At 46.1% G+C, this 27,114-nt stretch overlaps 3 protein-coding genes across 5 annotated transcripts in view; 2 read left to right on the forward strand and 1 right to left on the reverse strand.

The window, feature by feature from the left end:
- The window catches only part of PCSK4 (proprotein convertase subtilisin/kexin type 4), a 33,764-nt gene extending 30,429 nt beyond the window's left edge, over positions 1-3,335 (forward strand). The window contains exons 13-15 of the mRNA XM_036758261.1: positions 1,970-2,094; positions 2,282-2,401; positions 2,782-3,335. Of these exons, the coding sequence (XP_036614156.1) occupies positions 1,970-2,094; positions 2,282-2,401; positions 2,782-3,335 (799 nt within the window). The remainder of the gene's footprint in view (positions 1-1,969; positions 2,095-2,281; positions 2,402-2,781) is intronic.
- Positions 3,336-9,477: 6,142 nt separating this feature from the next.
- On the reverse strand, positions 9,478-16,203 carry LOC118827874 (CTD small phosphatase-like protein 2-A). The gene is made up of 8 exons (XM_036734244.1): positions 16,174-16,203; positions 15,945-16,082; positions 15,691-15,753; positions 15,358-15,437; positions 14,905-15,031; positions 12,286-12,381; positions 11,400-11,480; positions 9,478-10,664 (listed from the first exon to the last, which is right to left on the reverse strand). The coding sequence occupies exons 1-7, from the start codon at positions 16,201-16,203 to the stop codon at positions 11,424-11,426; spliced, it is 591 nt and encodes a 196-aa protein (XP_036590139.1). The 3' UTR covers positions 9,478-10,664; positions 11,400-11,423.
- Positions 16,199-26,676, forward strand: C1H19orf25 (chromosome 1 C19orf25 homolog). Of its 3 annotated transcripts, XM_036741715.1 has the most exons (4): positions 16,199-16,304; positions 22,523-22,672; positions 23,859-24,056; positions 26,261-26,676. In XM_036741715.1, exons 1-4 carry the CDS (start codon positions 16,202-16,204, stop codon positions 26,287-26,289), a joined length of 480 nt encoding a protein of 159 aa, XP_036597610.1. In that variant the 5' UTR covers positions 16,199-16,201; the 3' UTR covers positions 26,290-26,676. The 3 variants fall into 3 exon arrangements, with proteins under 3 accessions (XP_036597610.1, XP_036597609.1, XP_036597611.1); XM_036741714.1 differs by lacking the exon at positions 26,261-26,676 and having other exon boundaries at positions 16,200-16,304; positions 23,859-24,949; XM_036741716.1 differs by lacking the exons at positions 16,199-16,304; positions 26,261-26,676 and adding an exon at positions 18,923-19,005 and having other exon boundaries at positions 23,859-24,949.
- Positions 26,677-27,114: the final 438 nt, after the last annotated feature.

The raw sequence follows: 27,114 nt of genomic DNA on the forward strand, positions 1-27,114 counted from the left end.
AACACTGAGCTGAATCTTACCATGAAATCTAATAGAGATAAATGTAAACCCTTGGGCTCAAAAAATCAATTTCACAAGCACAAGATGGGAAAAAGTATGATTAGACTGAAATTCTTCTGAAAAAAAGATCAGGGGGTTTTAGTGGACCACAAACAGCATTAGTCAACTATGTGATTTGGAGGGAGTGAATGTGATCTTTAACTATATTGAGAGGCATAGCAAGCAGGAATAAGGAGGTGTGATGGAGAGTCTGACCCATAGCACGTTGCTCTGAGCAGACCACATCTGGAGGACCACATTCAGTTCTGATCTCCTTTGTGTGAGTTCTTTAAGCAAAAGCTGGGTGACCTGTCAACAAGCATTTATTAAGTGCCTACTGGATACCAGGCATTGGAAATTCAAAGACAAAAACAACATACAAAGGGAATGTAACAAACTTACATTCTACTGAAGGAGTTAAGAGTATCATCAAACCCAATCTAGCTAGCATTTCTATAGCAAATTAAGGTTTGCAAAGTGCTTTACAAATATGATTTCATTTTATCCTCACATAACCTTGAATAATGTTAAATAGAAACATATACAAAGTAAAAAACGAGGCAATTTCAAGGTGGGGGAGAGGTATTTGGGGCTCATGGGAGGGTGGGGGTGAGAGGAGAGATCAGGAACAGCCTCCTATAGGTGGTGGCCCTGGGGATGAGCTCTGAAGGGCATTAGATGTTCTCAGAGAAGAAGGCAGTGCATTCTAGGCATGAAGGGCCAGCCTGAAGCAAAGGCATGGAGAAAGGAGATGAATTATCACATACAAGCTGTGGCAAGCAGGCAAGTCTGGCTAGAACATGGACTGGACTGGGTCAAAGGGAGAGATGTGACATAAATCTGGAAAGACTGGCTGCAGCTGCATGGGGAATGGCTCTAAGTGCCAACCTGAGGACCTGGTACTTTATCCCAGGGAAACAACCAGGGGTTTTTCAGCAGGCAGTGACTGGGTCAGAGCCATGCCTCAGGAAGATTATTCTGGCAATTATATGGAGAATGGAATGGAAAGGAAACAGGCTGAGAGATTCCATGACTTTGCCCAAGGTCACACAGTGAGAATTTGAGCCCATTTCTTCCTGACTCCAAGTCTATGCCCTTAGCCACAGAGCCACACAGTGGTCTCTTTCAACTCTGAAATTCTGTGATTCTGGCACCTGAAGGAATTGGGGGATGCTTCCTGGCAGATACCACTTCTGAGTTAGTCCTTGGAGGAAAGGAGGCCCTTCTGCAGATAGAGATGGGAGTGGAGGGAAGGGATCCCTTTCCAGGAAGACACAGGGAAGAAGATGGAGAAGGAAGAGCCTAGTCGAGTTTGACCGGACTGCAGAGTATAGGAAGGGGAGGAAATGAGCCCAGGGAGGCTGGAGCCAGATGGGGAATGGCCTTGAGTGCTAGGACCAGGAATTTATGTTTTATTTGGCAGCAGAGTGGAACTGTTTGCTTTTTGAAACAAGTAACAGGGTAAGTACGAGTTGTGCATCAGGAGGTTCCTCAGGCAGCCTACGGACACAAAGGCACCTCTCTGTTCTCCACCAGTTATCTTAAAATAGTTCAGGCGAGATGATAAGGGCCTGCCTGCAGCTCAGAGCTTCCCTGGTCCCCTCCCTTCTCCCCACACTGCCCAGACCTCTTCCTGGTCATACTAGTATTTCTGCAGTGTTTGAAGGTTTACAGGGGGCTTTATAAGTGTTACTTTATCACAACCCTGGGAGGCAGGCGTTGTTATTGTCTTATAGAGGAGGAAGCTGAGGCAGAGGTTAAGTGACTTGCCCAGGGTCACACAGCTAACAAATGTCTGAGGCCAGATTTGAACCAGAGTCCTTCCTGACTCCAAGGCCAAAGCTCTATCCACTGGGCTGCACTGCTGTCCTCCAACCTCTGTGTCCTCTATCTCTGCTCTCCCCAAAGCTGTTCATTCTCCCTCCTTCAGGCCCTTTGACACCAGCAGCCGAGGTTATAAGAATTGGATCTTCATGTCCACACACTTCTGGGATGAGAACCCACAGGGCATCTGGATCCTGGAACTAGAGAATAAAGGCTATTATTATAACTTTGGTGAGGCCCTGGGGAGAGAGGGGAGGTGGGAGGGGAGGGGATGGCTTTCTAAACCTCTCCAGGTTCTGCCCTAGAGGCTTGGGTTTCCTCATGCTCTTAGCCAAGATTCCCCCACCTCCAGTCTCCCCACCATCATCACTATGCTCTCTGCCTCCCCCAACCCTATCCCCCACCTCACACTTCCCAGGGACCCTGCAGAGCTATACTCTGATTCTATATGGGACAGAGGAGGACATGTTGGCCCGGAAGCTGAGCACGCAGGTTATCAGTGATTGCTTGCGGCGAGACACCAAGGGGCTGTGCCAAGGTAAGTGGCAGGCTTGGTCCCTGGACACCTCAGACCATGGGGGAGATTTGGGGAACAGGGGCTGCTCATGGCCCAGTGTAGTGGATTGGAGAGGGTGCTGGGTATAAAGGCAGGAAGACCTGCTGCTAACTGCATGACCTTGGGCAAGTCACTGAATCTGTCTGTGCCACAGTTTTTTCATTTGTAAAATGAGAAGGGTAGGGGTGGGTGGACTTAATAACAGGCCTTTAGGGTCCCTTCCAGCTATGAATCTGTGATCCTAGGATTCTATGACCCAGCCTCCCTGAATAATGTAGCCAACATCACTGGATCCTTCAAATCTATCCTTATCTTGTTGGTGTCTGGTCCTATTGTCTCTCTGGGCTCCACTTTCCCCACAGAGTGCATCAGTCCCTACTATATCCTGGGCCATCTCTGTCTCTCCTATTGCCCTCCCCGATATTTCAACTGGACTCGCCAGGGCTCGACCCCTGAAGATGGGCATCCTGCCTCCGAGGTCCGGATCTGTGTCAGCTGTCACCCTTCCTGCTATACGTGTCAAGGCCATTCATCCCATGCCTGCACAGCCTGCCCGCCCCACTACACCCTGGACAAGAGGACTCGTTCCTGCTCCCCACCCCCAACTGCCTCCTCGCTGTCTCTCTCACTATCCCAGCTCACCAGCTCTTTGCCCCCAGCCCAGCCAGAGCAGTTGAAGAAGAGGACCATGATGATCCTGGCCATGGCCTGTGGGATTCCCCTGTTCTTCTGCATCGTCTACTTCAGCTGCTACATGCTGTGGACGAGCCTAGACAAACGGCGTCACCGCTGCCAGACTGGGGCCAGCCCTGGGCCTGGCCCGGCCTACCTGCCCTTCCGGACCACTAGTCCTGACATGGCTGAGTCTTCCAACCCACCATCAGACCTAGACAGTGATAGCTCCTCCCCCGGCTAGACTTCACAGCTGCTCTGGAGCCAGAGCAGATTGTCTGGGGTGGGGGTCCTCCATGTGCCACCCCCCATGCCCTAGTATCTGGATTTTCTGGGCTGATGAACTTCATCCTGCCTGGGTTCCAGGAGTTCCTCTTCCCCTGCTATTTGGGAGCCAAGGTGGGACTATCCCTTGGCTTGAGTTCTCGTTCCCTGGCCTTGGGGGTTAGAAGGGAGGGGGACTCATAGGAATTGGGGCACCTGGGCCCAGTTTGAGTGCTGAGGGCTGGCTTCCTATTTGCTAATAAAGGTTAACACAAAGCTTGTTCTCTTTCTTCCTGCTGAGGGGCGGGGAGGGTGACTGTGTGTGTTGGGGGGTGGGGTTGTCACTGGGGCTACAGATGAAGGCTTCAAGGGCCGAAATGGGAAAAAAGCATATGCCAGCAGCAATGCTCAGACTTATAACTCCCCACACTGGCATTTCTAAAGTTCTTTTGGAACTTCAGTGTTGGAGCCAAAGAGGTAAGAATATCTATTATCTTGATTACTTTTCGGGTTACAAAGCCCTTTTTAAAATCAATTTTATGGACATCTTTTGCTTTTTTCATCACTTGCTTCCCCAACATATCACTCCCCCATGCCCCCGCAATCTCTCATGACAAAGAACAAAAGAGGAGATCACGTTCAGGGAAATTATCCCACATAATGGGGAGGGAGGGCGGGACAACATATGCAATGTCTACACCTGCAATCCCCTACTCTTCCAAAGCACAGGAGGCAACTTCTCATATCTCCTATCATTCTCCTATCATTTGGGGTGAGCTTGGCCATTAGAACTTGGAAGCTCAGTTCTGTTTGTTTTATTGTTCTTTGGGTTTACATTGTGGTAGTCACTGGGTGCATTGTTTTTCTGGCCCTGCCTGTTTCACTCTGTATCAGCCCATATAAATCTTCCATGCTTCATTTATCTTCTTTTTTTTTACAGCACAGTTATATTCAAATACATTTGTGTACTATAATTTCTTTGGTCATTCCCTAATGTATCGGCATCTACTTTGTTCTCAGTTCTTTGCTACTGGTGGAAAAAAAGCTGCTATCTGTTGGTGTGTAGATGGTCCTTTTTGTCCTTATCTTCATTCTGTTCAGTTCGGAATGCCATATGTTAGGAAGGACATTGGACAGCAACCAGAGGAAAGTACTGAAGGGATGTAGGTGCTATGTGCCTAGTAATGGGATCTCTGGGTCAGAGGGTATAGATATTTCAGTCGCTTTCTTCCCATAATTCTAACTCACTTTCCAGAATGGTTGGACCATTTCACAGCTTCCCCACCTGAGTATCAGTGTGTTTGTCTTTCCAAAATCTCTCCAACATATACTTCCCATCTTCTGTCATCTTACCAAGAGCTTTCAGTTCAGAAAATACTAGCTAACACTTGTATAGTCTGTTAATGTTCATGAAGCTCTTTACATATAGTGTCACATTTTATAATATATTGATAGTTATTCAGAGTCTGCTATGGGGACGGCTAGGTGGCACAGTGGATAGAGAACTGGCTTTGGGGTCAGGAAGACCTGAGTTCAAATCTGGCCTCAGACACTGGGCAAGTCACTCAATCCTGATTGCAACCCTCCCCCCCCCCAAATAATTTCCTATGTACAAGGCACAAGTCCCCTGATTGCAAGCCTAGTGCCATCTGGACTGGACCCCAAACACCAAATTTGGATCTATCTGACCTCTTCATACTGACTGTGTGGCCTTGGAGAAATCACTTCCCTCTAGAACTCACTTTTGCTATCTCTAAGGTCTCTTTCCAATTCTAAATCCTATGGTTGGTTCTCATTTGATCCTACCTGGGGAGGAGACAAATTCCTGTAGGTACAATTATCCCCATTTTACAGCTAAGCTCCAGAGTGGGGCAAGTGATTTGCCCAAGGTCATCCAGAACCAGTGGATAAGCCAAAGACTAAGAACCCAGGTGTGCTGACTCCATCCTGTGCCTTTGCTCCTAGGCTGTGGAGGCCACAGTGTTCCCAGTGACAAGGGTCTGTGGGTTCAGCTGGGCCCATGGAAGAAAAGAGACATGAGCATTCATTAAGCATCTATGTGCTGGGCACTGTACTGAGCACTTTACAAATATTATCTGAAAATAAAAACAACAAAACAAAAATACTATCTCATTTGATCCTCCAATAACCCTGGGAGATAGGTGTTATGATCCCCACTTTACAGTGGAAGAAACTGAGATAGAAGTTAAGTGACTCACCCAAGGTCACACAGCTAGTGTATGAGGTCAGATTTTAACTTGGGTCTTCCTGACTCCAGGCCCTGTGCTCTCTCTAATGTATCACCTAACTGCCTCTGTGTGCCTTGAAGCAGTGAGTTCAGGAATACACAGAAAAGAATTGGTTCTATTTCATTAAATACTAAAGAAACTTTCATGAAAATTTTTGAATTCTCAATTCTGTATATTTATGAGCAATTTCACTGATGATTTTTTCTCAATTACATGTAAAATTTTAACATTTGCTCTTTAAAAAATTTTGAGTTCCAAATTCTCTCTCTTCCCCTCTTCCCCCTCCTTGAAAAGGCAAGCAATTTGATATAGACTATACATGCGCAGTCATGCAAAATGTTTCCATATTAATTATGTTGCAAAAGAAATGTAGATTTCCCCCCCCCCCTGCCCCAACCAAGAAAAATAAAGTTTAAAAAAAGTATGCTTCGATTTGTATTCAGACTCCATCAGTCCTTTCTCTAGATGTGGATAGCATTTTTTATCCTAAGTCCTTCTGAACTGTCTTGGATCATTGTATTGATAAGAATAGCTAAGTCATACACGCTGGTCACTGTTGCTGTTTGTCCTCTGTCTTCAAAGAGGACCAATGAGATCATGGGTGATATCTTGACTTGCCTATCAATTGGATTTAAGTGAGGCAGAGCTGCACAAGGTCATCAGCTTCACTTTCTCTTCCAGATTCATGTAAGTCAAGTGGTAAGACAAAAATCAACATAACCGGCAATAGCCTGGGATACAGTGGATGACCTTGGCATCTTAGAGGTCTGACCAAGCTCTAACTGCTCCCCAGTACTTGCTTCAGCTGCCTTCTCAGACATTGGAACAAATTGTTCTCATCCACCCATTCTGTCAGGGGAAGTCTTCGCACGCTTAGCGTAGACACCCCCGGCAACTTACTGACAGGTTTAAGGCCCATCAGTTACCCTCAGCCTGGTTTAGCTTGCCTACCTAAACAGGTTACCAAGGTGTAGCCACTGTGCATGCTACAGGTGAGAGTTGAGAGCCAGGTAGGTAAACACCAAAGGTACATGAACAGCCCTGAAAAGGGCTGGCAAGCCTTTATACCAAAGGTGCTAGTCCTCCTTGAACATCCCATACACTCCTTATCATTGCACAATATTGCTTTTACTATGCATAATGTTCTCCTGGTTCTGCTCATCTCACTTTGCATCAGTTCATGTGAGTCTTCTCAAGTTTTTCTGAGAGCATCCCGCTCACCATTTCTTCCCCCTCCCCACCCAACTACATGTAAAGACAATTTTTAACATTCATTTTAAAAAATTTTGAATTCCAAATTTTCTCTTTTCTTCCCTGAGATGGTAAACAATTTTACAAAGGTTATACATGTTCAGCCCTGCAAAACATATTGCCATATTAGTCATGTTGTGAAAGAGGACACAGACCCAAGGGAAAAAAAAACACGAAAAAACCCAAAAAGTGAAAATTAGTATGCTTCGATCTGCATTCAGACTCCGTCAGTTCATTGTGGGGAATTGTCTTGGGTTGTTGTATTGCTGAGAAAAGCTAAGGCATTCACAGTTGATCTTCATACAGTATTGCTGTTAGTGTATACAGTGTTGTCCTGGTTCTGCTCACTTCACTCTGCATCAGTTCACATAAGTCTTTCCAGGTTTTTCTGAAATCAGCCTGCTTATCATTTCTTATAGCATAGTAATATACCACTACATTCATATATCACAACTTGTTCAGCCATTCCCCAATTGATGGGCATTCCCTTGATTTCCAATTCTTTGCCACCACAAAAAGAGCTGCTATAAATTTCATTGATGATTATTAAATCAAAAATAAGAGAACCTTTAAAAATAAAAAAAAATCTGGTTGTTTTTAATGATTTACAAGTTCAGTGTGATGAACTGTGATATGGTGGCCAAAAAGACCACTGTGGCTTTAGGCTACATTGAGAGGGGCTCTAACATCCACAATATGGCAAGGCAGTGACAGTCTTTTGCTCTTGTCAGACTACTCAAGGATTCTGTTCAGTTTTGGGTGCCAATTTTAGGAAGGACATTGACAAGCCAGAGAGCATCCAGAGGAGGGTAATCCGGGTGATGACGGGCCTGGAGATGTTTACAAAGGGCAATTGAAGGGCCTGGGGATGTTTTGTTAGGAGAAAAGAAGACTTGGGATGGGGAGTGGAACGGAACCTGGCAGCTGTTTGTGTATTTGGATGGACTGTGATGCTAAAGTTCTGGCTGGTCTCAGAGGGAAGAGACAGAATTGAAAACAGATCACCTTCTTGCACCCTACAGTCCAGTCGGTTTGGGTTACTCCCATCTTTACTTCTTTGTAATACTCCCTAGGCCTCTTACCCCAGCCCCCCTGAGTCAATGCCCACTGTCCCTTTGAAGCTCAATGCAAAGGCTAACTCCTCCAGGCAGCAACTTTCCATTACCTCGTCCCAGCCAAAATGCACATAGCAATGGCCTTTTTTGTCCCCGCTGACCCTCACAGAGCCCCGTTTTGAAACTCTCCCATAGGCTTATCATGTAATGTTACACATTAGAGCTGGTAAGGTTCTTATCTCACTGGGACAGGGTGAGCTCCAGGACAGCAGGCACCCCCTCCCCCATCACTGACTCAGCACAGTACTCTGACCCCACAGGAGATTACGAGACTTGTGGGATCCAAGAAGGCTTAGTCTGGAGCTCCTGGCTCACTAAGGTTGGGGAAGCCAAAGGGACAAAAGTCCTAGCACATTCAGAAAATAGCCTAACTCAGCAATATGATGATCCAAGATGACTCCAGAAGACACACGATGGAAAATGCTTATCCACTTCCAGACAAAGAAACATGGAGTCTGAATGCAGATTGAAGCAGACTAGTTTTCATTTAATTTTTTTCATGGTTTTTTTTTCCTTTTGCAAACTGTAACTTTTTTTTTCTTGCAAATTTGTTTCTTCTTTTGCAATATGACTAATATGGAAATAGGTTTTACATGATTGCACATATATAACCTATATCAAATTGCTTACTGTCTTAGAGAAGGGGGAGGGAAGAGAGGGAGGGAGAAAATTTGGAACTCAAAATTTTTTTTAATTAATTAATTTATTAGTTTACCCCACACTGTTCTACATAATTTTGAGTTCCAGATTTTCTCCCCTCCCTCCCCCCTCCCTCCCCAAGACGGCATGGAATCTCATATAACTACCATGTATAACTTCGCATTGAATTAATTTATACACTAGTCATGTTGTGGAGAAGAATTATGACCAATGGAATGAATCATGAGAAAGAAGAAACAGAACAAAAAAAAAAAAACAAAAACAAAAACAAAAGAGAAGCAAAATAGGCGAGCATGTAGTGCGCCTCAATCTGTATTCAAACTTCACAGTTCTTTCTCTGGATGAAGATAGCATTCTCCATCGTGAGTCCCCTGGAGTTGTCCTTGTACCTTACGTTGCTGAGAAGAGCGCAGTATGTCAGGGTTGGTCCTCACGGAGTCCATATATCTGTGGTTGTGTACAATGTTCTCCTGGCTCCGCTCCGCTCACTCAGCATTATGTCATGTAGGTTTTTCCAGGTGGTTACGAAGTCCATATCATCCCCATTTCTTATGGCACAATAGTATTCCATTACCTTCATATACCACAGCTTGTTCAGCCATTCCCCAGTTGATGGGCATCCCTTTGATTTCCAATTCTTGGCTACCACAAAAAGAGCTGCTATAAATATCCTTGTACATATGGGTTCTTTTCCCGCTTGTGTGATTTCTTTGGGATACAACCCTAGAAGTGGTAATGCTGGGTCAAAGGGTATGAACATTTTTATAGCCCTTTGGGCATGGAACTCAAAATTTTTATTTAAAAATGAATGTTAAAAATTGTCTTTACATGTAATTGGAAAAAATAAAATACCATTTAAAAAATAATCTAAGACCACTGAGCCCCAGAGGAGAAAAGATACTAAAGCATAGGATGCTAAGGGCTGTGCGTTTATGTCAGAGCCTCAGGTCTCACCTCCTCCATTAGAGTGTGAGATCCTCAAGGTAGGGACTTTTGCCTTTCTTTGTGAGAGAAATTATTTTGCTATATTATGTTAATGACTAATTATTAAGTGGGAATCCAGGCTTTTCTCCTTTATTTCTTCATTCAAGGCCCAGCCCCTGTAGAAAGCTAGTCTCTGAAGGACAAGACTGATCTATGAGATATTTGTTCCAGCTCTCAAGAAAAAGGCTCTTCAATCTTCGGCTGGACCCTGCAGGACCCATGGGACCCCACCCATCTAGGAGTCCTAACATCTGCTTAAATTGTAAACAGAATCCATTCTGGGAAATGAGCGCCTCTCCCTGTACCCCTCCAGCAGAGTTTAGGGTGACCCAGCTTGAGGAGGAGAAAACCAGCCAGAGTAGTCCAGGTGGAGATGGCTTCCCCTATCCAGATTTCTGGCAGCAGCTGAGTCTCAGTGTCAAGCCGGAGGAGCTGAAGACTCCTAGCCAACCTCCTTATTAAATGTCCACCAATCAGGGTTATTTTCATTCATCAAGGGCATTTCCTATTACAAAGGTATTTAAAGCAGAAACTTTCTCTTGGGGTTTTTCATTCATCACATTTATATCCCCATTGCTTAGCACAGAACCTAGCACATAGTAGGTACTTAATGAATGTTTATGGACTGACTCTATGGCGCCTGCCCTGGCAAAGTGGCATACTGGATAGAGTGATGGCTTGGGAGTCAGGAAAACATCCATTCAAATCCCCTTTGATACTTGAAGGGGCAAGGAGGTTACTCTCCAAAATGCAATGTCCTCTTCAGTAAAATGGATAGTTGAAACCTACTGCTCCTGGTGGGGCCAGGCTTAAGTGAGATCATGCATGTAAAACATTTGTTACTATTATTATGGCTGCTCTGCACCCAGGAAGCCCAGAGAATTCTCTCCTCTGCCATAGGCTCTTTGTCCACCTCAGCCACCGGAGCGGTAAAATCATTTTATTAAAGTTTCTCTGTCTCTTCATACATGAAACGCAACCGATGCCCTCTCTCTGGGAGATCCTGTTGCTCTCCCAGACCACTGAAAGCCCCCAGGGCTCAGCATCTACCTGTAGTGGACAACACAAATCAGGGCTGAGGGTCAGAGGCTACCATTGGCCCAGGTGTAGCTGCCCTACACTGATGGAAAAAATGTGTCCCTTGAGAAAACCCTGGGTTCAAGTCCTTGTTCTGGCATGGAAGAACTTGGTGATCTTGGGCAAGTCATAGCCTTTTTATTATAAATGGAAGAGGTTGCACTAAGTTCCCCTTCCACCTCAGATACTGTTTTATGTTTCTATAAGGCCTTCTACCTCAAGCTTTCTGAGGAGCCTTGTCTCATCAAAGAGGGACAAGACCCTGGACCCAATAATATATCCTATGACCTACAGCCAAACGAAAGTAAGCCACTTACCCTTCTGCCATGTTTGATAGATTAGATAAAACAAGGAGTGGTAGGGGAGTGGCCCCCCCAGGTGAAAATCCTCCCCAGCCCCAGCCTGTGTTCCCCTAAGAAAATACAGGGAAGGGGACAGAAGATGAGGCAGTATATTTCATTTCTTAGCCAAGGTGTCTGATTTCCCTTGGTCTCATTACCTGATTTCACTGGTGCCCTGGACCTGAACCTAGGCTGAGTGCAATCAAACCCAAGAAAAAATTGTTTTCTCTCCACCTCTTCAGCAACCCTACCCCCAAATACAGATGTCAGAGGTGTGTGTGTGTGTGTGTGTGTGTGTATGTTGGGTGGGGGGCAATTGAAGGGGGAGGGAAGAGTTGGAGGGGAGAGTCTCCAGATACACACCTACCTTTTCAGGGAAGGGAGGCCTGCTTCACTCCTCTGTGCTCAGGGTGGGGTGGAGGCTCCAAAGCTCTGGTCGGACATCATCCTATGTGACAATGTATGGGGAGAGACAATGACAAGATGGAGGGTAAAGGCTGAGGGCGGGGGCAGGGTGCTCCATAGGAGTGTTAGGGAATCTGTGAGAAGATATAACAGAGGTTCCCAAACTTATTTGGCCTACTGCCTCTTTAAAAAAAAATTACTCGGCACCCCCCTGGAAATCTACTTTCTTTATTCCTTTAACAATTTTTGAAATTTCATCATTTAAAAAAAATATAAAATATATATTTTTTAAAAATAATGCAGCTTAAATAATTTATTGTAAATTTGTGGTTTTTTCCCTGCATTGAAATTTTGATGATATAATATAATCATATAGTATCGAATTGTAAAGAAGTCATTACACGCACATATTCCTGCCAATGAATGCCTGGCAACATGTAGCATGCTCGCTTGCCAACACTTGTTTTTTAAGGCCTGTAGGTGGAATTGACCACTGATTGGTTATGACTTGCATTTTGTATGTTTATTTGGAAAATAATATAATCACTATAACTTTAACTCTGTTACACAACAGATGAAACATGTATGAATGTTTTTCAAAATTTTCTTATTTTCTCTTCTTTCCTTATGCTTCCACCACCCCCTTATTTTTATTCAACAATACCCCTCAATTGCACTTGAGGCTACTACCCTCCCCCACCAACATTCCAGCGCCCCCCAGGAGGCAATATCGCCCACTTTGGGAACTTATGAGATAGAAAGTCCAATTAGTGGTGTGGGGAGGGGATGAAAAATTTGGCCAAGTTCTCAATGGGGGCTTTCTGTCCCATTCCCCACTATTTCCTTACCAAGTGACTTAGACGTTCTAGGAAAGGCAGAAGCTTAGGCAGCTCCCGGTCCTCGCTCTCCCCTTGCCATCGGGGAATCAGGAGCTGGTTGTCCATCTGGAAGACATGCAAAGAATGGGGACATCTCTTCCTACCTAATAATTCCCATTGTCCAGTTTAGGCAATTTCCTCTTTACGACCGCTAGAGGACAGCAAAGGCCAGACTGTTCCCGCTCTGTATGTGGGTGAATGGTGGTAAAGGGGACTCATTCCGAGGATTAAGAGCTAATCCAACTCTTTTATATTTTGTTTCATTTTTTTTAACAGCACCCCCCTGCCCCTGGACAACTCGTATTTCTGTCTTTAAAAGTCCCACTATACCACCGAGTAAAGGCAAAGCTAAACAAAACCTACCCAAAGAAGCGAATAATATATTCCTCCCCAGACAACCTGTTGTTCAGCCATTTTTCAGTTGTGTCCAACTCTTTGTGACCACATTTTAGGTTTTCTTGGTAAAGATACTGGAGTGGTTTGGCATTTCCTTCTCTGGCTCATTTTACAGACAAAGAAACTGAGGCAAAGTGTCTGAGGCCAGATTTGAACTCAGGAAGATGGGTCTTCCTGACTGCAGACCAGGCATTCTATCTACTGCACCACCTAGCTGCCTGTGGCACCCCCTTAGGTGCACTTAGACACTCCTTTCTGTCAAGAGGATGGAGGTATGCTTTCTCCTCTTTCCTCTGGGACAAAGATTGGTCACTGAAATTAATATGAATTCAATAGTGCTTTTGTGTCGTTTTCATTAGCATCAGCATCATGAGCATTGCTCTCCTGGTTCTTCTTCCTTTTCTCTGCATGGGTTCATTTAGGTCCTCCCATTTTTCCTAATTCTTTATCTTTGTTGTTTCTTATAGCACAATAATATTCTCCTTACAGTCATTTGTTCACTCATCTCTCACTGGATGGGCATCTGCTTTGTTTCCAGTTTGTTTTTCCCTACCATGGAACCCTGCTATGAATATCTTGTCTTCCAGAGTTTTTCTGTGATATACCAAAAGCCTTTCGGGGACAGATTCTGTATGTCACAGAACTTGAGAGTTGGAAGGGATATAGTGAGCTGTCCAACTCACATACTAAAGGAACCCCTACAACATTATATGGGACATGAGGTTGTCCAGCCTCCGCTTGCAGACCTTCAGGTCACCTTCCATTCTAGACAGTTCCCGGTGACCTCAAGACTAAATTATCCTCTTTTCAACTTCCGCCGACTCCTCCCAATTCTGCTTTCTGGGGACAAACTGGACAAACTATTCCCTCTTTACGTGACGGCCCTTCAAATACTCAATCAGTTCTTGTGTGCCCCTTCAGTCTTCTTTTCTTCAGGCTATATAGACCTAGTGCCTTCAACTGATAAGACATTACTTTAAGACCCTTCCTCATTCTACCTGTTCTCCTCTGGACTCTCTCTGGCTTAACTGGTATCCCTAAATGGTGGTACCCAGAATCGAAAGCAATGCTGCAGATGAGTACTGATGAGGGCAGAAGATATAGCCCAAGGACACACGAGGATTGGGTTTTTTTTGTTGTTTTTTTTTTGCTGCCATGTCACACAGCTACCTCATATCAAGTTTCTATTAGATTGTAAGTTCCTTGAGGGCAGGCACTGTCTTTTGCCTCTTTTTGTAGCCCCATTGTTTAGAACAGCTTGGCATGTAGTAGGTGCTTAATAAATGCTTGACTGACAGCCCACTAAACCCCTCCAGACTCTTCCCAGTACAAGTGCTGTCTATTCAGGCCTCTTCCATCTTGTACCAGTTTATTATTTGTCATTAAACTGGATTCAACCCAATGCTCCAGCAAGGGTGGGGAACCTGCAGCCTCAAGGCCTGCTAGCCAGTCAGGATCTTTTTGGATCCTCATTCTAGCTTCTAGTGTTTTGGGTCATCTAAAATGTGATGAGTATGCTACCTAGGCCTTTATGTAAGTAAGATAAAAATGTTAAACACAAAAGGGTTGTGTAGTTTGTTTGTACATAGTTCGCATGTTATCTCTCCCATTAGTCTGTGAGCACCTTGAGAGCTAGGAGGACTGTCTTTCGCCTTTCTTTGTATCCCCAGTGCTTGTCACTATGCCAGGCACACAGTAAGTGCTTAATCAGTGCTTCCAGACTGACTGGCACAGAACCCAGAACAGATCACTGGGACCCTCCACTGGAGGCCTCTCACTACACTGATATTGGACCATTAACAATCAAACGGTTCTTTCCCCTCCTCAGTGACCTCCCTATTAATCTGCTCTTTTAAAAAAGGATGCCAAGTCCCAGGGAGGAGAATGGATTTGCCCAAGGTGGTATGTGGAATAAGTGGCTAAGCCAGGATTCAAATTCAGGTCCTTTGGGTAGGGGCAAGAACACTGAATTTAGAGTCTGAAGACCTGGCTTTAAATCCTGACTTCCTCTCTCCCTCTGTGGATCTCAGTTTCTTTAGTGTGTGAAATATTGGGGTTCAACTACATAACCTGAGGTCTCTCTTAACCCTAAGAACCTGTGATCTGGCTCCAGATCCAGGGTTCTTTCCACTACTATTCATTGCTCCACATGTAGACGTATCTGTCCATGGTGGTAAGGGGGGCAGTTGTTACCTGGTAGGGGAAGGCCTGGAGGGAATCAGTCAGGACCACTGTCCGGGCCAGGTCCTGTCCTAGCACCTTCAGGTTCTTCACATAGTGACCCTGGAGGCAGACGCAGTCATCCTGGAAAAGGCGGCCCCTGGGGTCCAAACAAAACCCTCACCCTCACCCTTTGATTTCCAAACACTCCTCTGTTTGGATGCCACTTTATTCAAGGACTCTCACAAACTCACCCTGGGCAGAGAGGGGAGGGATGATTGTCCCCATATTACAAATGGGGGAAATAGAGGCTCAGAATGGGCAGTCACTCGCCCTAGGTCACACACCAGTCAGTGGCCAAGCTAAGAGAAGACACTTAGTCTCCTGCTTGACTCCTACATCTGGTGCTCTTTCCACTGGACTATGTGGGTAAAGGAGCAGGTTGTGATGGGGTCAAGGAGTAGAGGGGGGAGTTGTTGGCTTCACCTAATCAGCTTCTTGTGGGGATCCAGAAGATCTGCGATTGGTTCTGCATAGTCCCTTTTAGCTGTGGTGAAGATAATGATCTAGAGTGGGGAGGTGGGGAATAGGGAATTATGAGGGGGGTGGGCTGAAGGTCCGACTGCTCCTGACCCTCAGCTTTCCTAGAATTGAGCCAAGGAGATGTAATCCTTAAGAAGGTCCAGAGATCCTTCAGATTTTCCCCTTCAACTAGAAGGTACAACCCACTGACCCATCCCACTCCACTCTTCCTCTGCTAGACTAGACTAAACATAGCAGAGTGTCACCCATGAGGTGGGGAGGGGAAAAAAATGGTACCTGGAAGAACTGACTCAGGATCTCCAGGAATTCACGAACGTGGGGCCGCAGCCTGCCCTGCACCTGGGGACCAACAGAAAGTACCCATTGGAAGCAATGGCTAGGGTGTCTTCACTTCACTTGCCAGCCAAAGATAGCGGCCAGGCCCAGCTGCTCACTTGTCAGCTCAGACATTCCAGGGTTCAGGGATCAATAACCTAAGGGCTTCTCTCCAACCCATCCATAACCACCACCTTGGAACCAAAACTACTCACCTGGTAATACATACCTTGGAATCTCACAGGGAAGGAGAAGTGGGCATTGGGCAGAGCCCGAAGGGAGCAAGAGACCAGGGTTTCATCCTGAGGAGGGAACGAGGTCTGCTCTTCTCCACCCCCACCCCTGTGCCTAAGCTCCACCCAATGACAAGGAAAAGATAACAGTTGGTCGGGACTGGGGCTGAGGTCAGGGTCCAGGGGAAGGGACGGGCCCCGATACACATACCAACTCCAGGACCAATGTGCTATCTGGCATGCTCCGGGTCTTTGGAGGGATATTTAGCCTCCGAGGCCAGAGTCTCCTTCGGTACAGAGGACAAGGGGAGAGGGAGTTGCTAGAGGAGAAACAGAAGCTCGGTAGGTCTGGTCTGCTAGCCCCAGAAAGACTGGGAAGCTGCCGTTATTCCGTTCCTTAGACCTTTGGTCTGGGAAGATCCTCTAACCCCAAAATGCCCTCTCTAATGAGCAATCACTCTGACTGAGATTCTACCATTAAGGCACCCTATTATTTGGGTTAAAGCAATACCCTGCTGAGATACAAATTCTAGGAATCACATGTTAGGCAATTTTATCAGGGACTGCAACCTCAGTGATCAACAGTTTCATAATGACATTATTTATGATTTAAAAATGAAAATAAATTATGTGTCCAATGATCGGGGAATATCTGTATAAATTATAGTACAGAATCAGTTAATGATCTGTGATTTGGGCATCATGGGCATTGCTTGGCATGGGAACTCCCTTTATTATTACAAATGACTTTATAAGTCCTAAAGAGTTATCCTAGGGAGGCACATAGTGTTTAAGTGACTTACCCAAGGTCACAGAGCTAGTCTGTATCACAAGAAAGACTTGAACCCAAGCCTTCTTGCTTCCAAGCACAGCCTTCCATGTAATATATGAATATAATTGGGCTATTACTGCACAGTAAGAAATTACTCGAGAGGACATGTGGTGGATAGAGGGTAGGCTTTGGCTCTAGGAAGAGCTTTTTTGAATAACTTTTTTGAAGACCATACACATTAATAAAAAGTCAAATTAAAAGATATCCCCAATTACATTCCTGCCATTTGTTATGTCGTAGGGGACCTTCCATTCCTCACCTCTGCTCAGGTTCTGAGGAGTATAGCAGCGTGGTACTCACAGTGTGCAGGGGAAGGTCTCCTCCACCGGTAGAACAGAGAAATAGGGGGTTGGGGTTGTAGGCTGACTCTGAGGGACCTGAGGGGCTAAAGGAAAAAGGAGGCCTCTGTGGAGAAGGAAGTGAGGAGCCTAAGGTGCCCCTTCTCCTTGATAGCCGCAGCCCTCCCTCCCCAAGAGGACTAACTTTTAGACAAGGCCCCCATTCTCCTGCCCAAACTTCAACCTGACTCCTTACCTTCTTCTTCAAATGCCTCTGCCCACTTCCTCTTGCTTGATGACTCCTGGCACTGCCCCATGTTGGGGAGATGGACCTCATCACTGGCCTCTTGAGTATTGGCCTCACACCCCCAGCTTCCCTCTAGTGGCCTCAAAGCCTCCCTTGTCCTCTGGAGTTGCCAGCATGGACTGACACAGGGCCATCTGTCTTCTTCCAAGACATCACGGTCTCCCAATGATTGGGGAGACATGAATGTCACTCTCCCAGATCGAAGAATCATGGGTCTGGAGGAGTCAGGTGGGGCCCAGGAGCTGAAGGATAATTAAGGGTCATAGTTAGGGGAACAGGAGGGCTCTCTTGGCTCCAAGGATGTTTGACAGGCCCTTAAAACTGAAGGAACCCTTAAAATAAAGTGGCAGAAGAGAAGAGATATTAGAGATCACCGATCCACCCTCTCCTCCCTATTTTGCAGAGGAGAAAACATAGCCACTTAGTGGCAAAGCCAGGACTGGAAGGTAGGTGTCCTGACTTCTTTGATAACGAATGCACTGTATAATTTAAATGACTAGCATTGTCCATTCATTGCCTGGGACAATCTGTGTCCAGGAGGTAGCCTCATTAGCTAGCTACCAGGGCCCAGGGGAAGGGGAACTAGGCAACCCAAAGAAGCTATTCTAGTGCCCACACACTAGCTTTGTCCACAGTATTCAGGTTTTAGCCAAGGAGAAACAGGAGAGGAAGAAGGGATAGAACAATAATAGTAGCTGGTTATAAAACAGGAGAAGAAACCTAGTTAGGAAGAGACTTGACTGGAAAGTACCTAAAAACTCACCCTAGCTCCTCCTCATCCTCAGCCCGGCACTGGGGATTATTTAAAGGGTTAGCAGCTGGGAGTGTAGGAGGAGAAATCTTTATGGTGGCAGGGAGAATGGTGTGATCCATTACGCAGGAGGGAGCTCAGGACAGAGTCAAGACACCTGTGTTCTAATCCTGGCTCTGCCTCAGCCTGACCACTCAGGCTTGGAAGAGTTATTCCCCCTCTTGGACCTCAGTTTCCCTATGTGTGAGGTAATGGAATCTTATTAGTGATCTTTTACTTTTTTTTTAACTTTTGCTTTATTTTCTCCAGGAATTCTAGTTGAACCTGTGTCCAAGCAGTGTTTTTCTTTGTGTTTTGGAGCCATTGTCTTCTTCCAGATCTGTGTCAACATCTTTATGGCAGGATTCCTTTTTTGTTTACTCATTCTTTTAGCCTTGCTTTCTAAATTTGGGACTTTATGCTAGAGCCCGGTTGTGCATGCTTCTGTAGAGGAGTGTTTGGGTCTCACTCCGTCCTGTTTCGTATCCTCTGGGTCCTGCTGCAGCTTTCTTCCTAGGTGCTGTGTTCCAGGAGCTCAGGGGCAGCTCAGGATGGTCATCACCTGCAAGCTTCCAGGTCATCCATAGTTAGTGGGTCTGGTCACTACTCTTCCATTCCTAATACACAAGTAACTAGCAACAGAGCGGGCGGCCGCGCGCCGAGCGGGAAGGGAGGAGCAGGGAGGAGGAGGCGGGGCCAGAGCGGGCGGCCGCGCGCTCGCCTAACGACTTCCGACGCGTGCGCGGCGGCGGGAGGGGTCGGAGAGGAGGGAGAAGGCGGCGGAAGCGGAAGTGGCCCCCGTGGCGGTTGCCCTGACGCTGGAGCGCGAGCTTCAGGTGAGGCGTCAGTTAAGCGCGCTCTTCGACCCCCGCCCTTCGTAGTGTTAGGCTGAGGGGAGGGAAGTGCATCCTTAGGCTTTCCGCGAGTTTGGGATGGGCGCCCGTGGACCAGATGCTGGTCTGGGATGGGGAAGGGGATGAGCTGCATTCAGTGACATCCCTAGAATGTTAGTGAAGTGCGGCTGGAGGGGGAGGGGGTGCCGCCGTCCTTTCCCCCCTCCCCATCCCCTCCCTCCCACCCTGCTCTTTTCCCTTCCTTCGCCGCTCCCCTTCCACCCCTTTCTCCTCTCCCCACTTCCTCCCTTTCCCCCGAGGGGTGCTTTCCTGGGTCCACCCCTCAACCCCTGCAAATCCAGTCCTTACACTACCGTGTGCGGGGACTCAGGGGAGAAGTCTGTATCCGTTAGGGGCCCACAGCTAGATCGCCAGGCCTGGAGTCAGGAAGTCCTGAGTTCAACCGTGGCCTCAGACACTTCCTAGCTGCGTGACCCTGGGCAAGTCACTTAACCCCGTTTGCCTCAGTTTCCTCACCTGTAACATGAGCTGGAGAAGGAAATGGCGAAGCCGTCTAGTATCTCTGCCAGGAAAGCCCCACATGGGGTCATGAAGCGTCACATGGGGCTGAAGAAGGATTACGTAAGATGGAGCCTCCGTCCAGCCTCGTACGGCAGGAAGATCATGTTGAAAGCTTAGTGGGGGATGAACCGGAACATGGAAAGGCCGGAGTCCAGGCCGCAGGGATGAGGGCCTGCATGTGGGTGGTCCCGGAGCGAGCGCTTTGTTAACTGATGACTGTAATGCAGCTTAGTGAGATAGGATAAATGCGCTGGAAAAAGTTGCGGGCAAAGCCGTAGGTGAAGTCCGAGGGGAAAGGTGGTGGCTGCGGACGGGGGCTGAATTTAGAAGCAAAGGATCCGGGTTCCACCCTTGGCTTTACCACCGCTGGGACCTAAGTCACCTAAGCTTTGTGGGCCTCAGTTTCCCCATCTTTAGAATGAAGGAGTGGAACTTGATGACCTCTTAGGTCCTTTCGAGCTGTAAATCTTTGATCCTAGGTGGGGGCCTTTGAATTGCTTTAAAGGAAGATGGAAGCGTTCTAGAGGTGAATGCAGGAAAAGAGGAAGGCCAGGATGGAGTCAACAAACGTTAAGTACAAGGCACTCACCACTTGTGTCCAGTCAGTTGTCAGATTTTATTTCTCCCTTGGTAACATCTCTTGTATACGCTCCCTTCTCTTCCGTGACAGTGCCACTCCCCTGATGCAGGCTCTCAACGCCTGAGGCCTGGGGTACTGCCATAGCTTATTGATTGATCTCCTCTTATCCAGTCTCCACATTCCAGTCCATCCTCCACTTAGCTTTTAAAATGATCTCCCCAAAGTGACCATGTCACTTCCCTGTTCAATAAAATACCAATAGCTTCCTGTTCCTTCCAGGGTCAGATACAAAATCTGTTTGGCTTTTAAAGCCTTTCATGAAGTGGCTCCTTCCTACCTTTCCGGTCTTCTTACACCTTACTCCCCTGCACATAACTTCAGTGGTGCCGGCCTCCTTGCTCTTCCTCACATAAGACACCCCGTGTCCTGGTTCTGCATGTTCTCCTGCTGTCCCCCTGCTTGGAATGCTTTCCCTCTCCATCCCTGCCTCCCAGCTTCCCTGGCTTCCTTTAAGTCCCATTTAAAATCTCAATCCTTAATCTTAGAATCTTGCCTTTCCTCTGAGAGAGTCTACCCCCCAATTTATCCTTCATATATCTGTTGTTTGTATGTAGGTGTGTTCTTGCTGTTTCCCCCAGTTAGATTGTGAGTTCCTTGAACAGGTGCTTCTTTCTTGCCTTTCTTCGTATCCCTAGCGTGTAGCACACTGCCTTGGTACATAGTAGGTGTTGCTTAATAAATAAATAAATACTAGTTGAATGACACTGTATTAAGTGCTGGGTACATAAGATAATCTGTGAAATAGCCCCTAATGGGATAAAACTGGAGTCGAGTAGTGGTGCCAGATTGTTGCGGGCTTTGAATTTGAGACACAATCATTTAAACTTTATAAGGTCAGCCAGATAACAGGAAGCCACTGAAAATTTTTCACTGGAGTAATGACATGGCTCTCTGTATGCATAAGTAATGTTGTTTAGGTAGCAGTGTGCAGGATGGCTTGGGGAGAGGGGTGAACAGAGGCAGGAGCACTTCCAGTCTAATCCAAAAAGCACTTAACAAGCTCCTACTGTGTGCAAGGCATTGATTATACAAAAATAAGATGAAAGATCTCAATTCTATTGGGAGTACTTTCCGTCTTACCTACTTACCTTATTTTGATTCAGCTAGCATTTATTGAGGGTATCTTGTGTATGAGACCCTTTGTGAGGCTGTCCTCTTGGAGAAATGCAGATGAGTTGGGCAGGCTTCCTTATCTGTGAAGTGAAGGAATGGGAGGGACTGACTGGTGTGATTGGAAAAAACTGACTTAGAGCCAGGAAAGACCCAAGATGGATCAACTCAGGTATAAGGTGACGTGTCTCCTTTATTATGTATTTCAAAAGAAAAGCAAGCTGCACATGGTGGAGATTTGCAGCCTTTTTGTTTGGTATTAAGTTCACCAATTTTTAAGAATTGTTTATTATTTTTTTAAAGTAAGAAAGATGGATCACCTGGTGGACAGAGGGGTGTGAGAGGGCATTGCAGACCTGGCACAAAATGAGCACAGGTGCAGAGATGGGAAAGTGCCATCTGGTCAGAAATAGTGTGAATGAGTATATTGGGCTGAGCACACAGTAGGTGCTTAATAAATGCTTGATTCTGGCTGGGTTGGAGCAGTTATGTTTGGTAGGTTTGTTAGGAGGAATAGTGGAAGGTGACATGGGAAGGGTAGCTTGGGTTTAGATTGTGGAAGCCACAAATGTCAACCTGACTTTACCCTGTTGGCATTGAGAGTCAGTGAAGGTGTGAGCAGGTGAGTGAATAGAGAAGAGCTGGGCTTTAGAAGAAACATGCTTCACAGGCGCTGGGGAGGCAGAGATGTGGGATGACAGCTGGAGGAAGTAGCAGAATTGGGGCGGGGTGGGGGAGGAACGTGGGACTTCTCTTTTTATACTAGGGTAGATTTGAGGAGACAGGGATAAAATCAAGGATATACAGTGAGGGCAAAAAAGGATATCATTAAACTAGAAGTTTGAACATGGCTCAAAGAATGTAAATTCATTTATATTACCCTCAACTAAATCCATTTAAGGAGGTGAAATCTCCCAGGACTTCTGATTTCAGGCCCAGGGCTTCTTCTACCATCAAATGTTGCCTCATACTAAATCCAAGACGGGAAAAGGACTGCCATGCAGCCTGGTACCAAATGAGATAGCCCAACTCAGGTTCCATGGGTCAGGGATCTGTAGTGGACTCAACTCTCTTGTGATTCTCTCTGCTTTTCCACTTGTCCTTCCCTCCCACCCTGTTCTCTTTCCCTGTCTACTTTCTTGTCCCTGTGCAGGTTCCCCTAATTTCTTATCTCTATTTCTACCTCAGCCTTCTACCGAATGACCTCTAAAGCCAGAAAGCGAGTGGTCCTCCCCACAAGACCATCTCCACCCACAATTGAACAGATCCTGGAGGATGTCCATGGTGCTCTGCCCTCTGATCCAGTTTTCACCTCCTTTGCCCCACAAGCCCTGGAAGGTAATGTAAGTCCCCATCACTCTTGCAACCCTGGTTTTTTCCGGCTTGAACCTGGGAGAAGTCAAACATCCCAGTTGAATAGTGTCAGCTCGGTAGTCCGGCCAACTTTTAGTCTAACTATCCACTTTGTGATTTGTCCATTTCTTTGCATGTGTGCGTACAGGTTTATGTTTACATATATGTGTACCTACATATATATCTTTATTAATCCCATGCTGGTTTCCCCCTGCTCTCTAGAATCCTGCTAGAGATGACTTCTGTCATTTGGCTTCTGAGAAAAGAAACCAGATTCATTTGAATATCAACTTCAGTTAAATACTTATGGGGAAGTGAAATCTGTGGTCTTGAAGATAATAATCGGCTTGCATTTCTAAAGCACTTTCCTTAGAGGCCCCCCAGTGATGTAGGGAGTGCAGATAATGTCTTCATTTTATAGAGGAGGAAACAGATTCAGAGAGGGGAAGTGATTTGCAGAGTTAGGCAGCTATTAAGGGGTAGACTTGGACCTTGAATCCAGCCCTGACTCCCACTTTATTGTTCTGGGGACTGTATCGCCTTGCCTTATGGTCCTCATCACATTGTTCCTGCTACTATAGTTGTGCATATCTTCTTCCTCATATCAAACTAATCTCTATAAGGTCAAGGAGCTTAATTTCCCTGATTGTAAAATGAGGGTGTACTGAATGATCTCTAAAGTCTCCAGCTGTGTCATTCAGTGACCTTAAGTCCTTTCTGCTATACCATTCTTTGTTCTCTGTTTTAAGGACCCTTCCAGTTCTGACATTCTCTGTCCTAAGGGCCCTCCCAGCTTTGACATTCTGTGTTCTAAGGAACCTCTCAGCTCTAACATTGTGGGTTCTTAGGCCCCGCCCTCAGCTCTGACATTCTCTGTTCTAAGGACCCTCCCAGCTCTGACATTCTGAGTTCTAAGGAACCTTCCACCTCTGACATTGTGGGTTCTAAGGGCCCTCCAAGCTTTGACATTCTGGGTTCTAAGGAACCTCCCAGCTTGGACATTCCTTGTTATAAGGACCCTTCCAGATGACACCTTCCAGAGCTAAAGACATAGGAAAAGTTTTTATTCACAGATTGGGATTATACTCTGCCCATTTCCAGTATACAAGTAGTTGAGAGGCAACTGGACTTGTGCTCTTTTTTTTCCCCTTCCTTCCCTTTTCCTTCTCAGAGCTTCCTGCCATTCAGGAGAATGAAGACCCAGAGGCAGAAAGGGAACGGCAGTACCAACAGAGTCGCTCCTATGTGGCCCTGAACCATCGGCTCCAGCTGGCCTGTGGCCTGCTGAAAGAGAAGTGTGAGGAGTTGCGGCAGTCTGGGGACAGCCTTGAGCGAGACATCTTAGAGATGAAGCAGAGGACCCTCTCTGGTGCGCAGGGTTCCAGCTGTCTTCCTGGTGTGGGTTCCTCAGGTTGATGTCATGATTTTTGCTTCATTTTTGGAAGTAAAATTCAGGACCTCTGTGTCTGCAGAAACACAAGCTTTTCTGGAAGCTGCTTTTCCAAGGCTTAGTTGTCTGCCAGTTCTGGCCCTCTGGGTTTTCTTCCACCCTTTTCTCTCCTTCAACCCACCTGCCTCTTCAGACTTGAAGTCCTGTCCCCAGCTGGGAGAGGGGTGGAGTAATATTGCAGTATGACATCTACCTCTGGCCCTATAAGGAGGACAAGAATGTCCCACAGAGCTTCACATGTAGTATCAGGACCTGAAACCAATTGTTACAACCTTTGGGGAGGTCAAGATTGGTCTAGGCAAATTTGAGTGCCTAAGCGTATCTAGAACAGTACTAAAGCAGACCATTGGGTGGGATGGTGAAGCCCTCTCTGGAGCTTGGCCTTTCTGTGAATTGAGTGGGATAAATGGAGGTGGGGACTCAGGGCTTCTGATTGACAGCTAGGCCTACGTCGCAAGTTACTAAGAAATCACCTGCCCTATAGGAATCTGGAACTTAGAGAAGCTGGACCCACTTCCTCCCCACTACCACCTCAGCAGGAGCCTTGCCAAATAAGGATATAAGTGTTCTTAAGAATTGTGATTGGCTCAGTTAGCATCTCCTTGTCCCTTGTACCTGGGTTAGAGTTCTTGTGAGATTGTGAGCCTGGACTCCACCAATGAGAATAAAAGGACAGTGGTGGGGTGGGTTGTTTGTGTTAGGGTCTAACAGCTAAGTTCTGCCCTCTGGGCTCTGCTTCTCCCTACCCATTTCCTATCGGTTTGGAGATCACCCTTTCCCGTGGGATCGTAATAAAATTACTTTGTACTTGACTAGCCTCTGAGTTTAATTTTGAGTTTAGTTTTTGTTCCGCACACCATGGAACTGAGCACTAAGTCCACTTGGAGTATGATGACAGTGGTGTAATGAGGACATTATCTCCAAGGATGATTCTTCTAAGAGACACTGCCAGATCACCAGAGAAGAATGCTGGCTCCAGGAATGCTCCCAGAAGTGTCATTTGGTGCTGCTAGCATAGCTTCTTCCTACTCTCTCCTGTTTCTCCATACATGGGCCTCAAAATCCTATGAAATCCATGCCTTTTACTTTTTAAAAGTTTGACGGGTCATTTCTCTGCATGCTAGCTCTGTGGCTTTGTTGATTTTCTTGCCCCCATTAAAGTGAAATTGTCCAAACACTGGTCTGGCCTCCTCTCTATCTCAGGCCGGGAGGAGGTTGAGGAGGATTTTCATACTGACTCTTCCTTGTCATGGAAGGGTGGTAACTTGCCCCAAGAGTTGACTCGGAGTCTCTTGTTTTCAACAACTGCCTCCAATCAAATTGCGCTTAATGCTTAGACATTCAGTTTAGAGGCTCATAGGTCTAGAATGGGGAGATGTCTTAGAAGTCGCTTCTAACCTCCACCATATTACAGATGAGAACTAGGGTTGATTCAGACCTATGGCTCCAAGTTCTGTCATCTTGACATGCACCATAGCACCTCAGCACCTATTTGTAGAGGGCCAGCTCTGAGAAAGTCCATTCTGGGGTAATATACAGGCCAGAGGCCTGTTCCTGCCCTTGGGCTCTCCATCCCTCCCTCAGCAGGCATACACATGCTGCTCAGGATGAAGGCTCTTCAAGTTTCCTCCAAAACCCCCTGGGGTACACCTGTGCCAGATACCACCTGTGGGCTATTAACACATTATTTAAAGGGAACAAATTATGCAAATGCCTCGCATGTGGATTTGTTGATTCTGCTTGCCTAAAAGGTATATCCCCCCCCCCCCTGCCCTCAGTTAAATAAATGGAGCTGTTCTTTACTCTTCCGCCTGGCCCATGTTTTTCTTTTCACTCTCCACGGCATTTGGCTGTCTCCAGACATTTTGGCCACCACAGCCGCTGGCAGCACCTATTCAACAAAACATTGATTCAGCAAACATTTTAAAAATGCCTACTATGTACAATGCACTCTGCCCAAAAAGTGCATCCCTCAAAACAGCTCTGAGGTAAGTAATTAGGTATTTTTGTCTCCATTTTATAGATGAGGAAAAACAAGGCCAAGTGAGGTTAAGTGACTTGCTTGTGGTAACAGAGACAGCAAGTGTTAGAGCTGGACTTTAACGTCGGGTTTCTGATTTCAGATGCAATGAATGCTTTTCACCCTCTTTGAAAATCTGGAATGTAGCCTGGAGTTCACTACCTGCTTCTCCTCCTGGAAGGCAGCAGCTGGAATTTGGGATCAACTTTAACAGCTAACACATCAGAGATTTCTGTCAGATATAACCTCAAGGCTGGTGAATAGTTAAAATTACCACTATCTTTCTTCATCTTGCCCTTTTTTTGTAGGGCAAACCTGAAAATTCCTTTTCATCTTCTTTAAAATAAATGATAATAAAATGACTTGTGAAGAGGTGATCCAGAGCCCCAGGGCAGTTTTGATGCTTATCATTTAGAACTCTCTGAGCTGCACATGAATAAAAACCCTTTTCTTTGTAACTGGGACTTCTCAGTTGTTTCTTTGAAACCGAATTAATTCAGTTCAGATGAATGCTTTGCCAGAAACCGTGGTCCCTTAGGAGCCAGAGATGAATTGACCTGTGAATTAGCAAGTGAAAAGAAGTACTCTGAATCTTGTTGGAGCATGAGGGGAGGTGCCATACCTCCACTCTAGTGCAAAGCTGTATTTTGTATTCAATAGTCATTGGATAACATTTGGTTAAACGTGTTGTTTACTGTGATGGGAATGGAGAGAATACAGGATAAATGAAACTGGTTTCGATAAGCCCACACATAACTGATGTAATAACTCAGAGCCGTATAGTGAGTTAAGGTTTACAAAGTGATTTGTCATAATCCTGGGAGAAAAATGGTACATTATTGTCATTTTATAGATGAGAAAACAGGCTTCTAGAGAGTGTGTGACTTGATTGTGATCGCACAGGTAGGGAGTGGCTATAGCCAGGACTTGATTCCAGCTCTTCTCATTCATAGGCCC

Source organism: Trichosurus vulpecula, chromosome 1, assembly GCF_011100635.1.
Source record: "Trichosurus vulpecula isolate mTriVul1 chromosome 1, mTriVul1.pri, whole genome shotgun sequence".
In the NCBI taxonomy this organism is placed as follows: Eukaryota; Metazoa; Chordata; class Mammalia; order Diprotodontia; family Phalangeridae; genus Trichosurus; species Trichosurus vulpecula.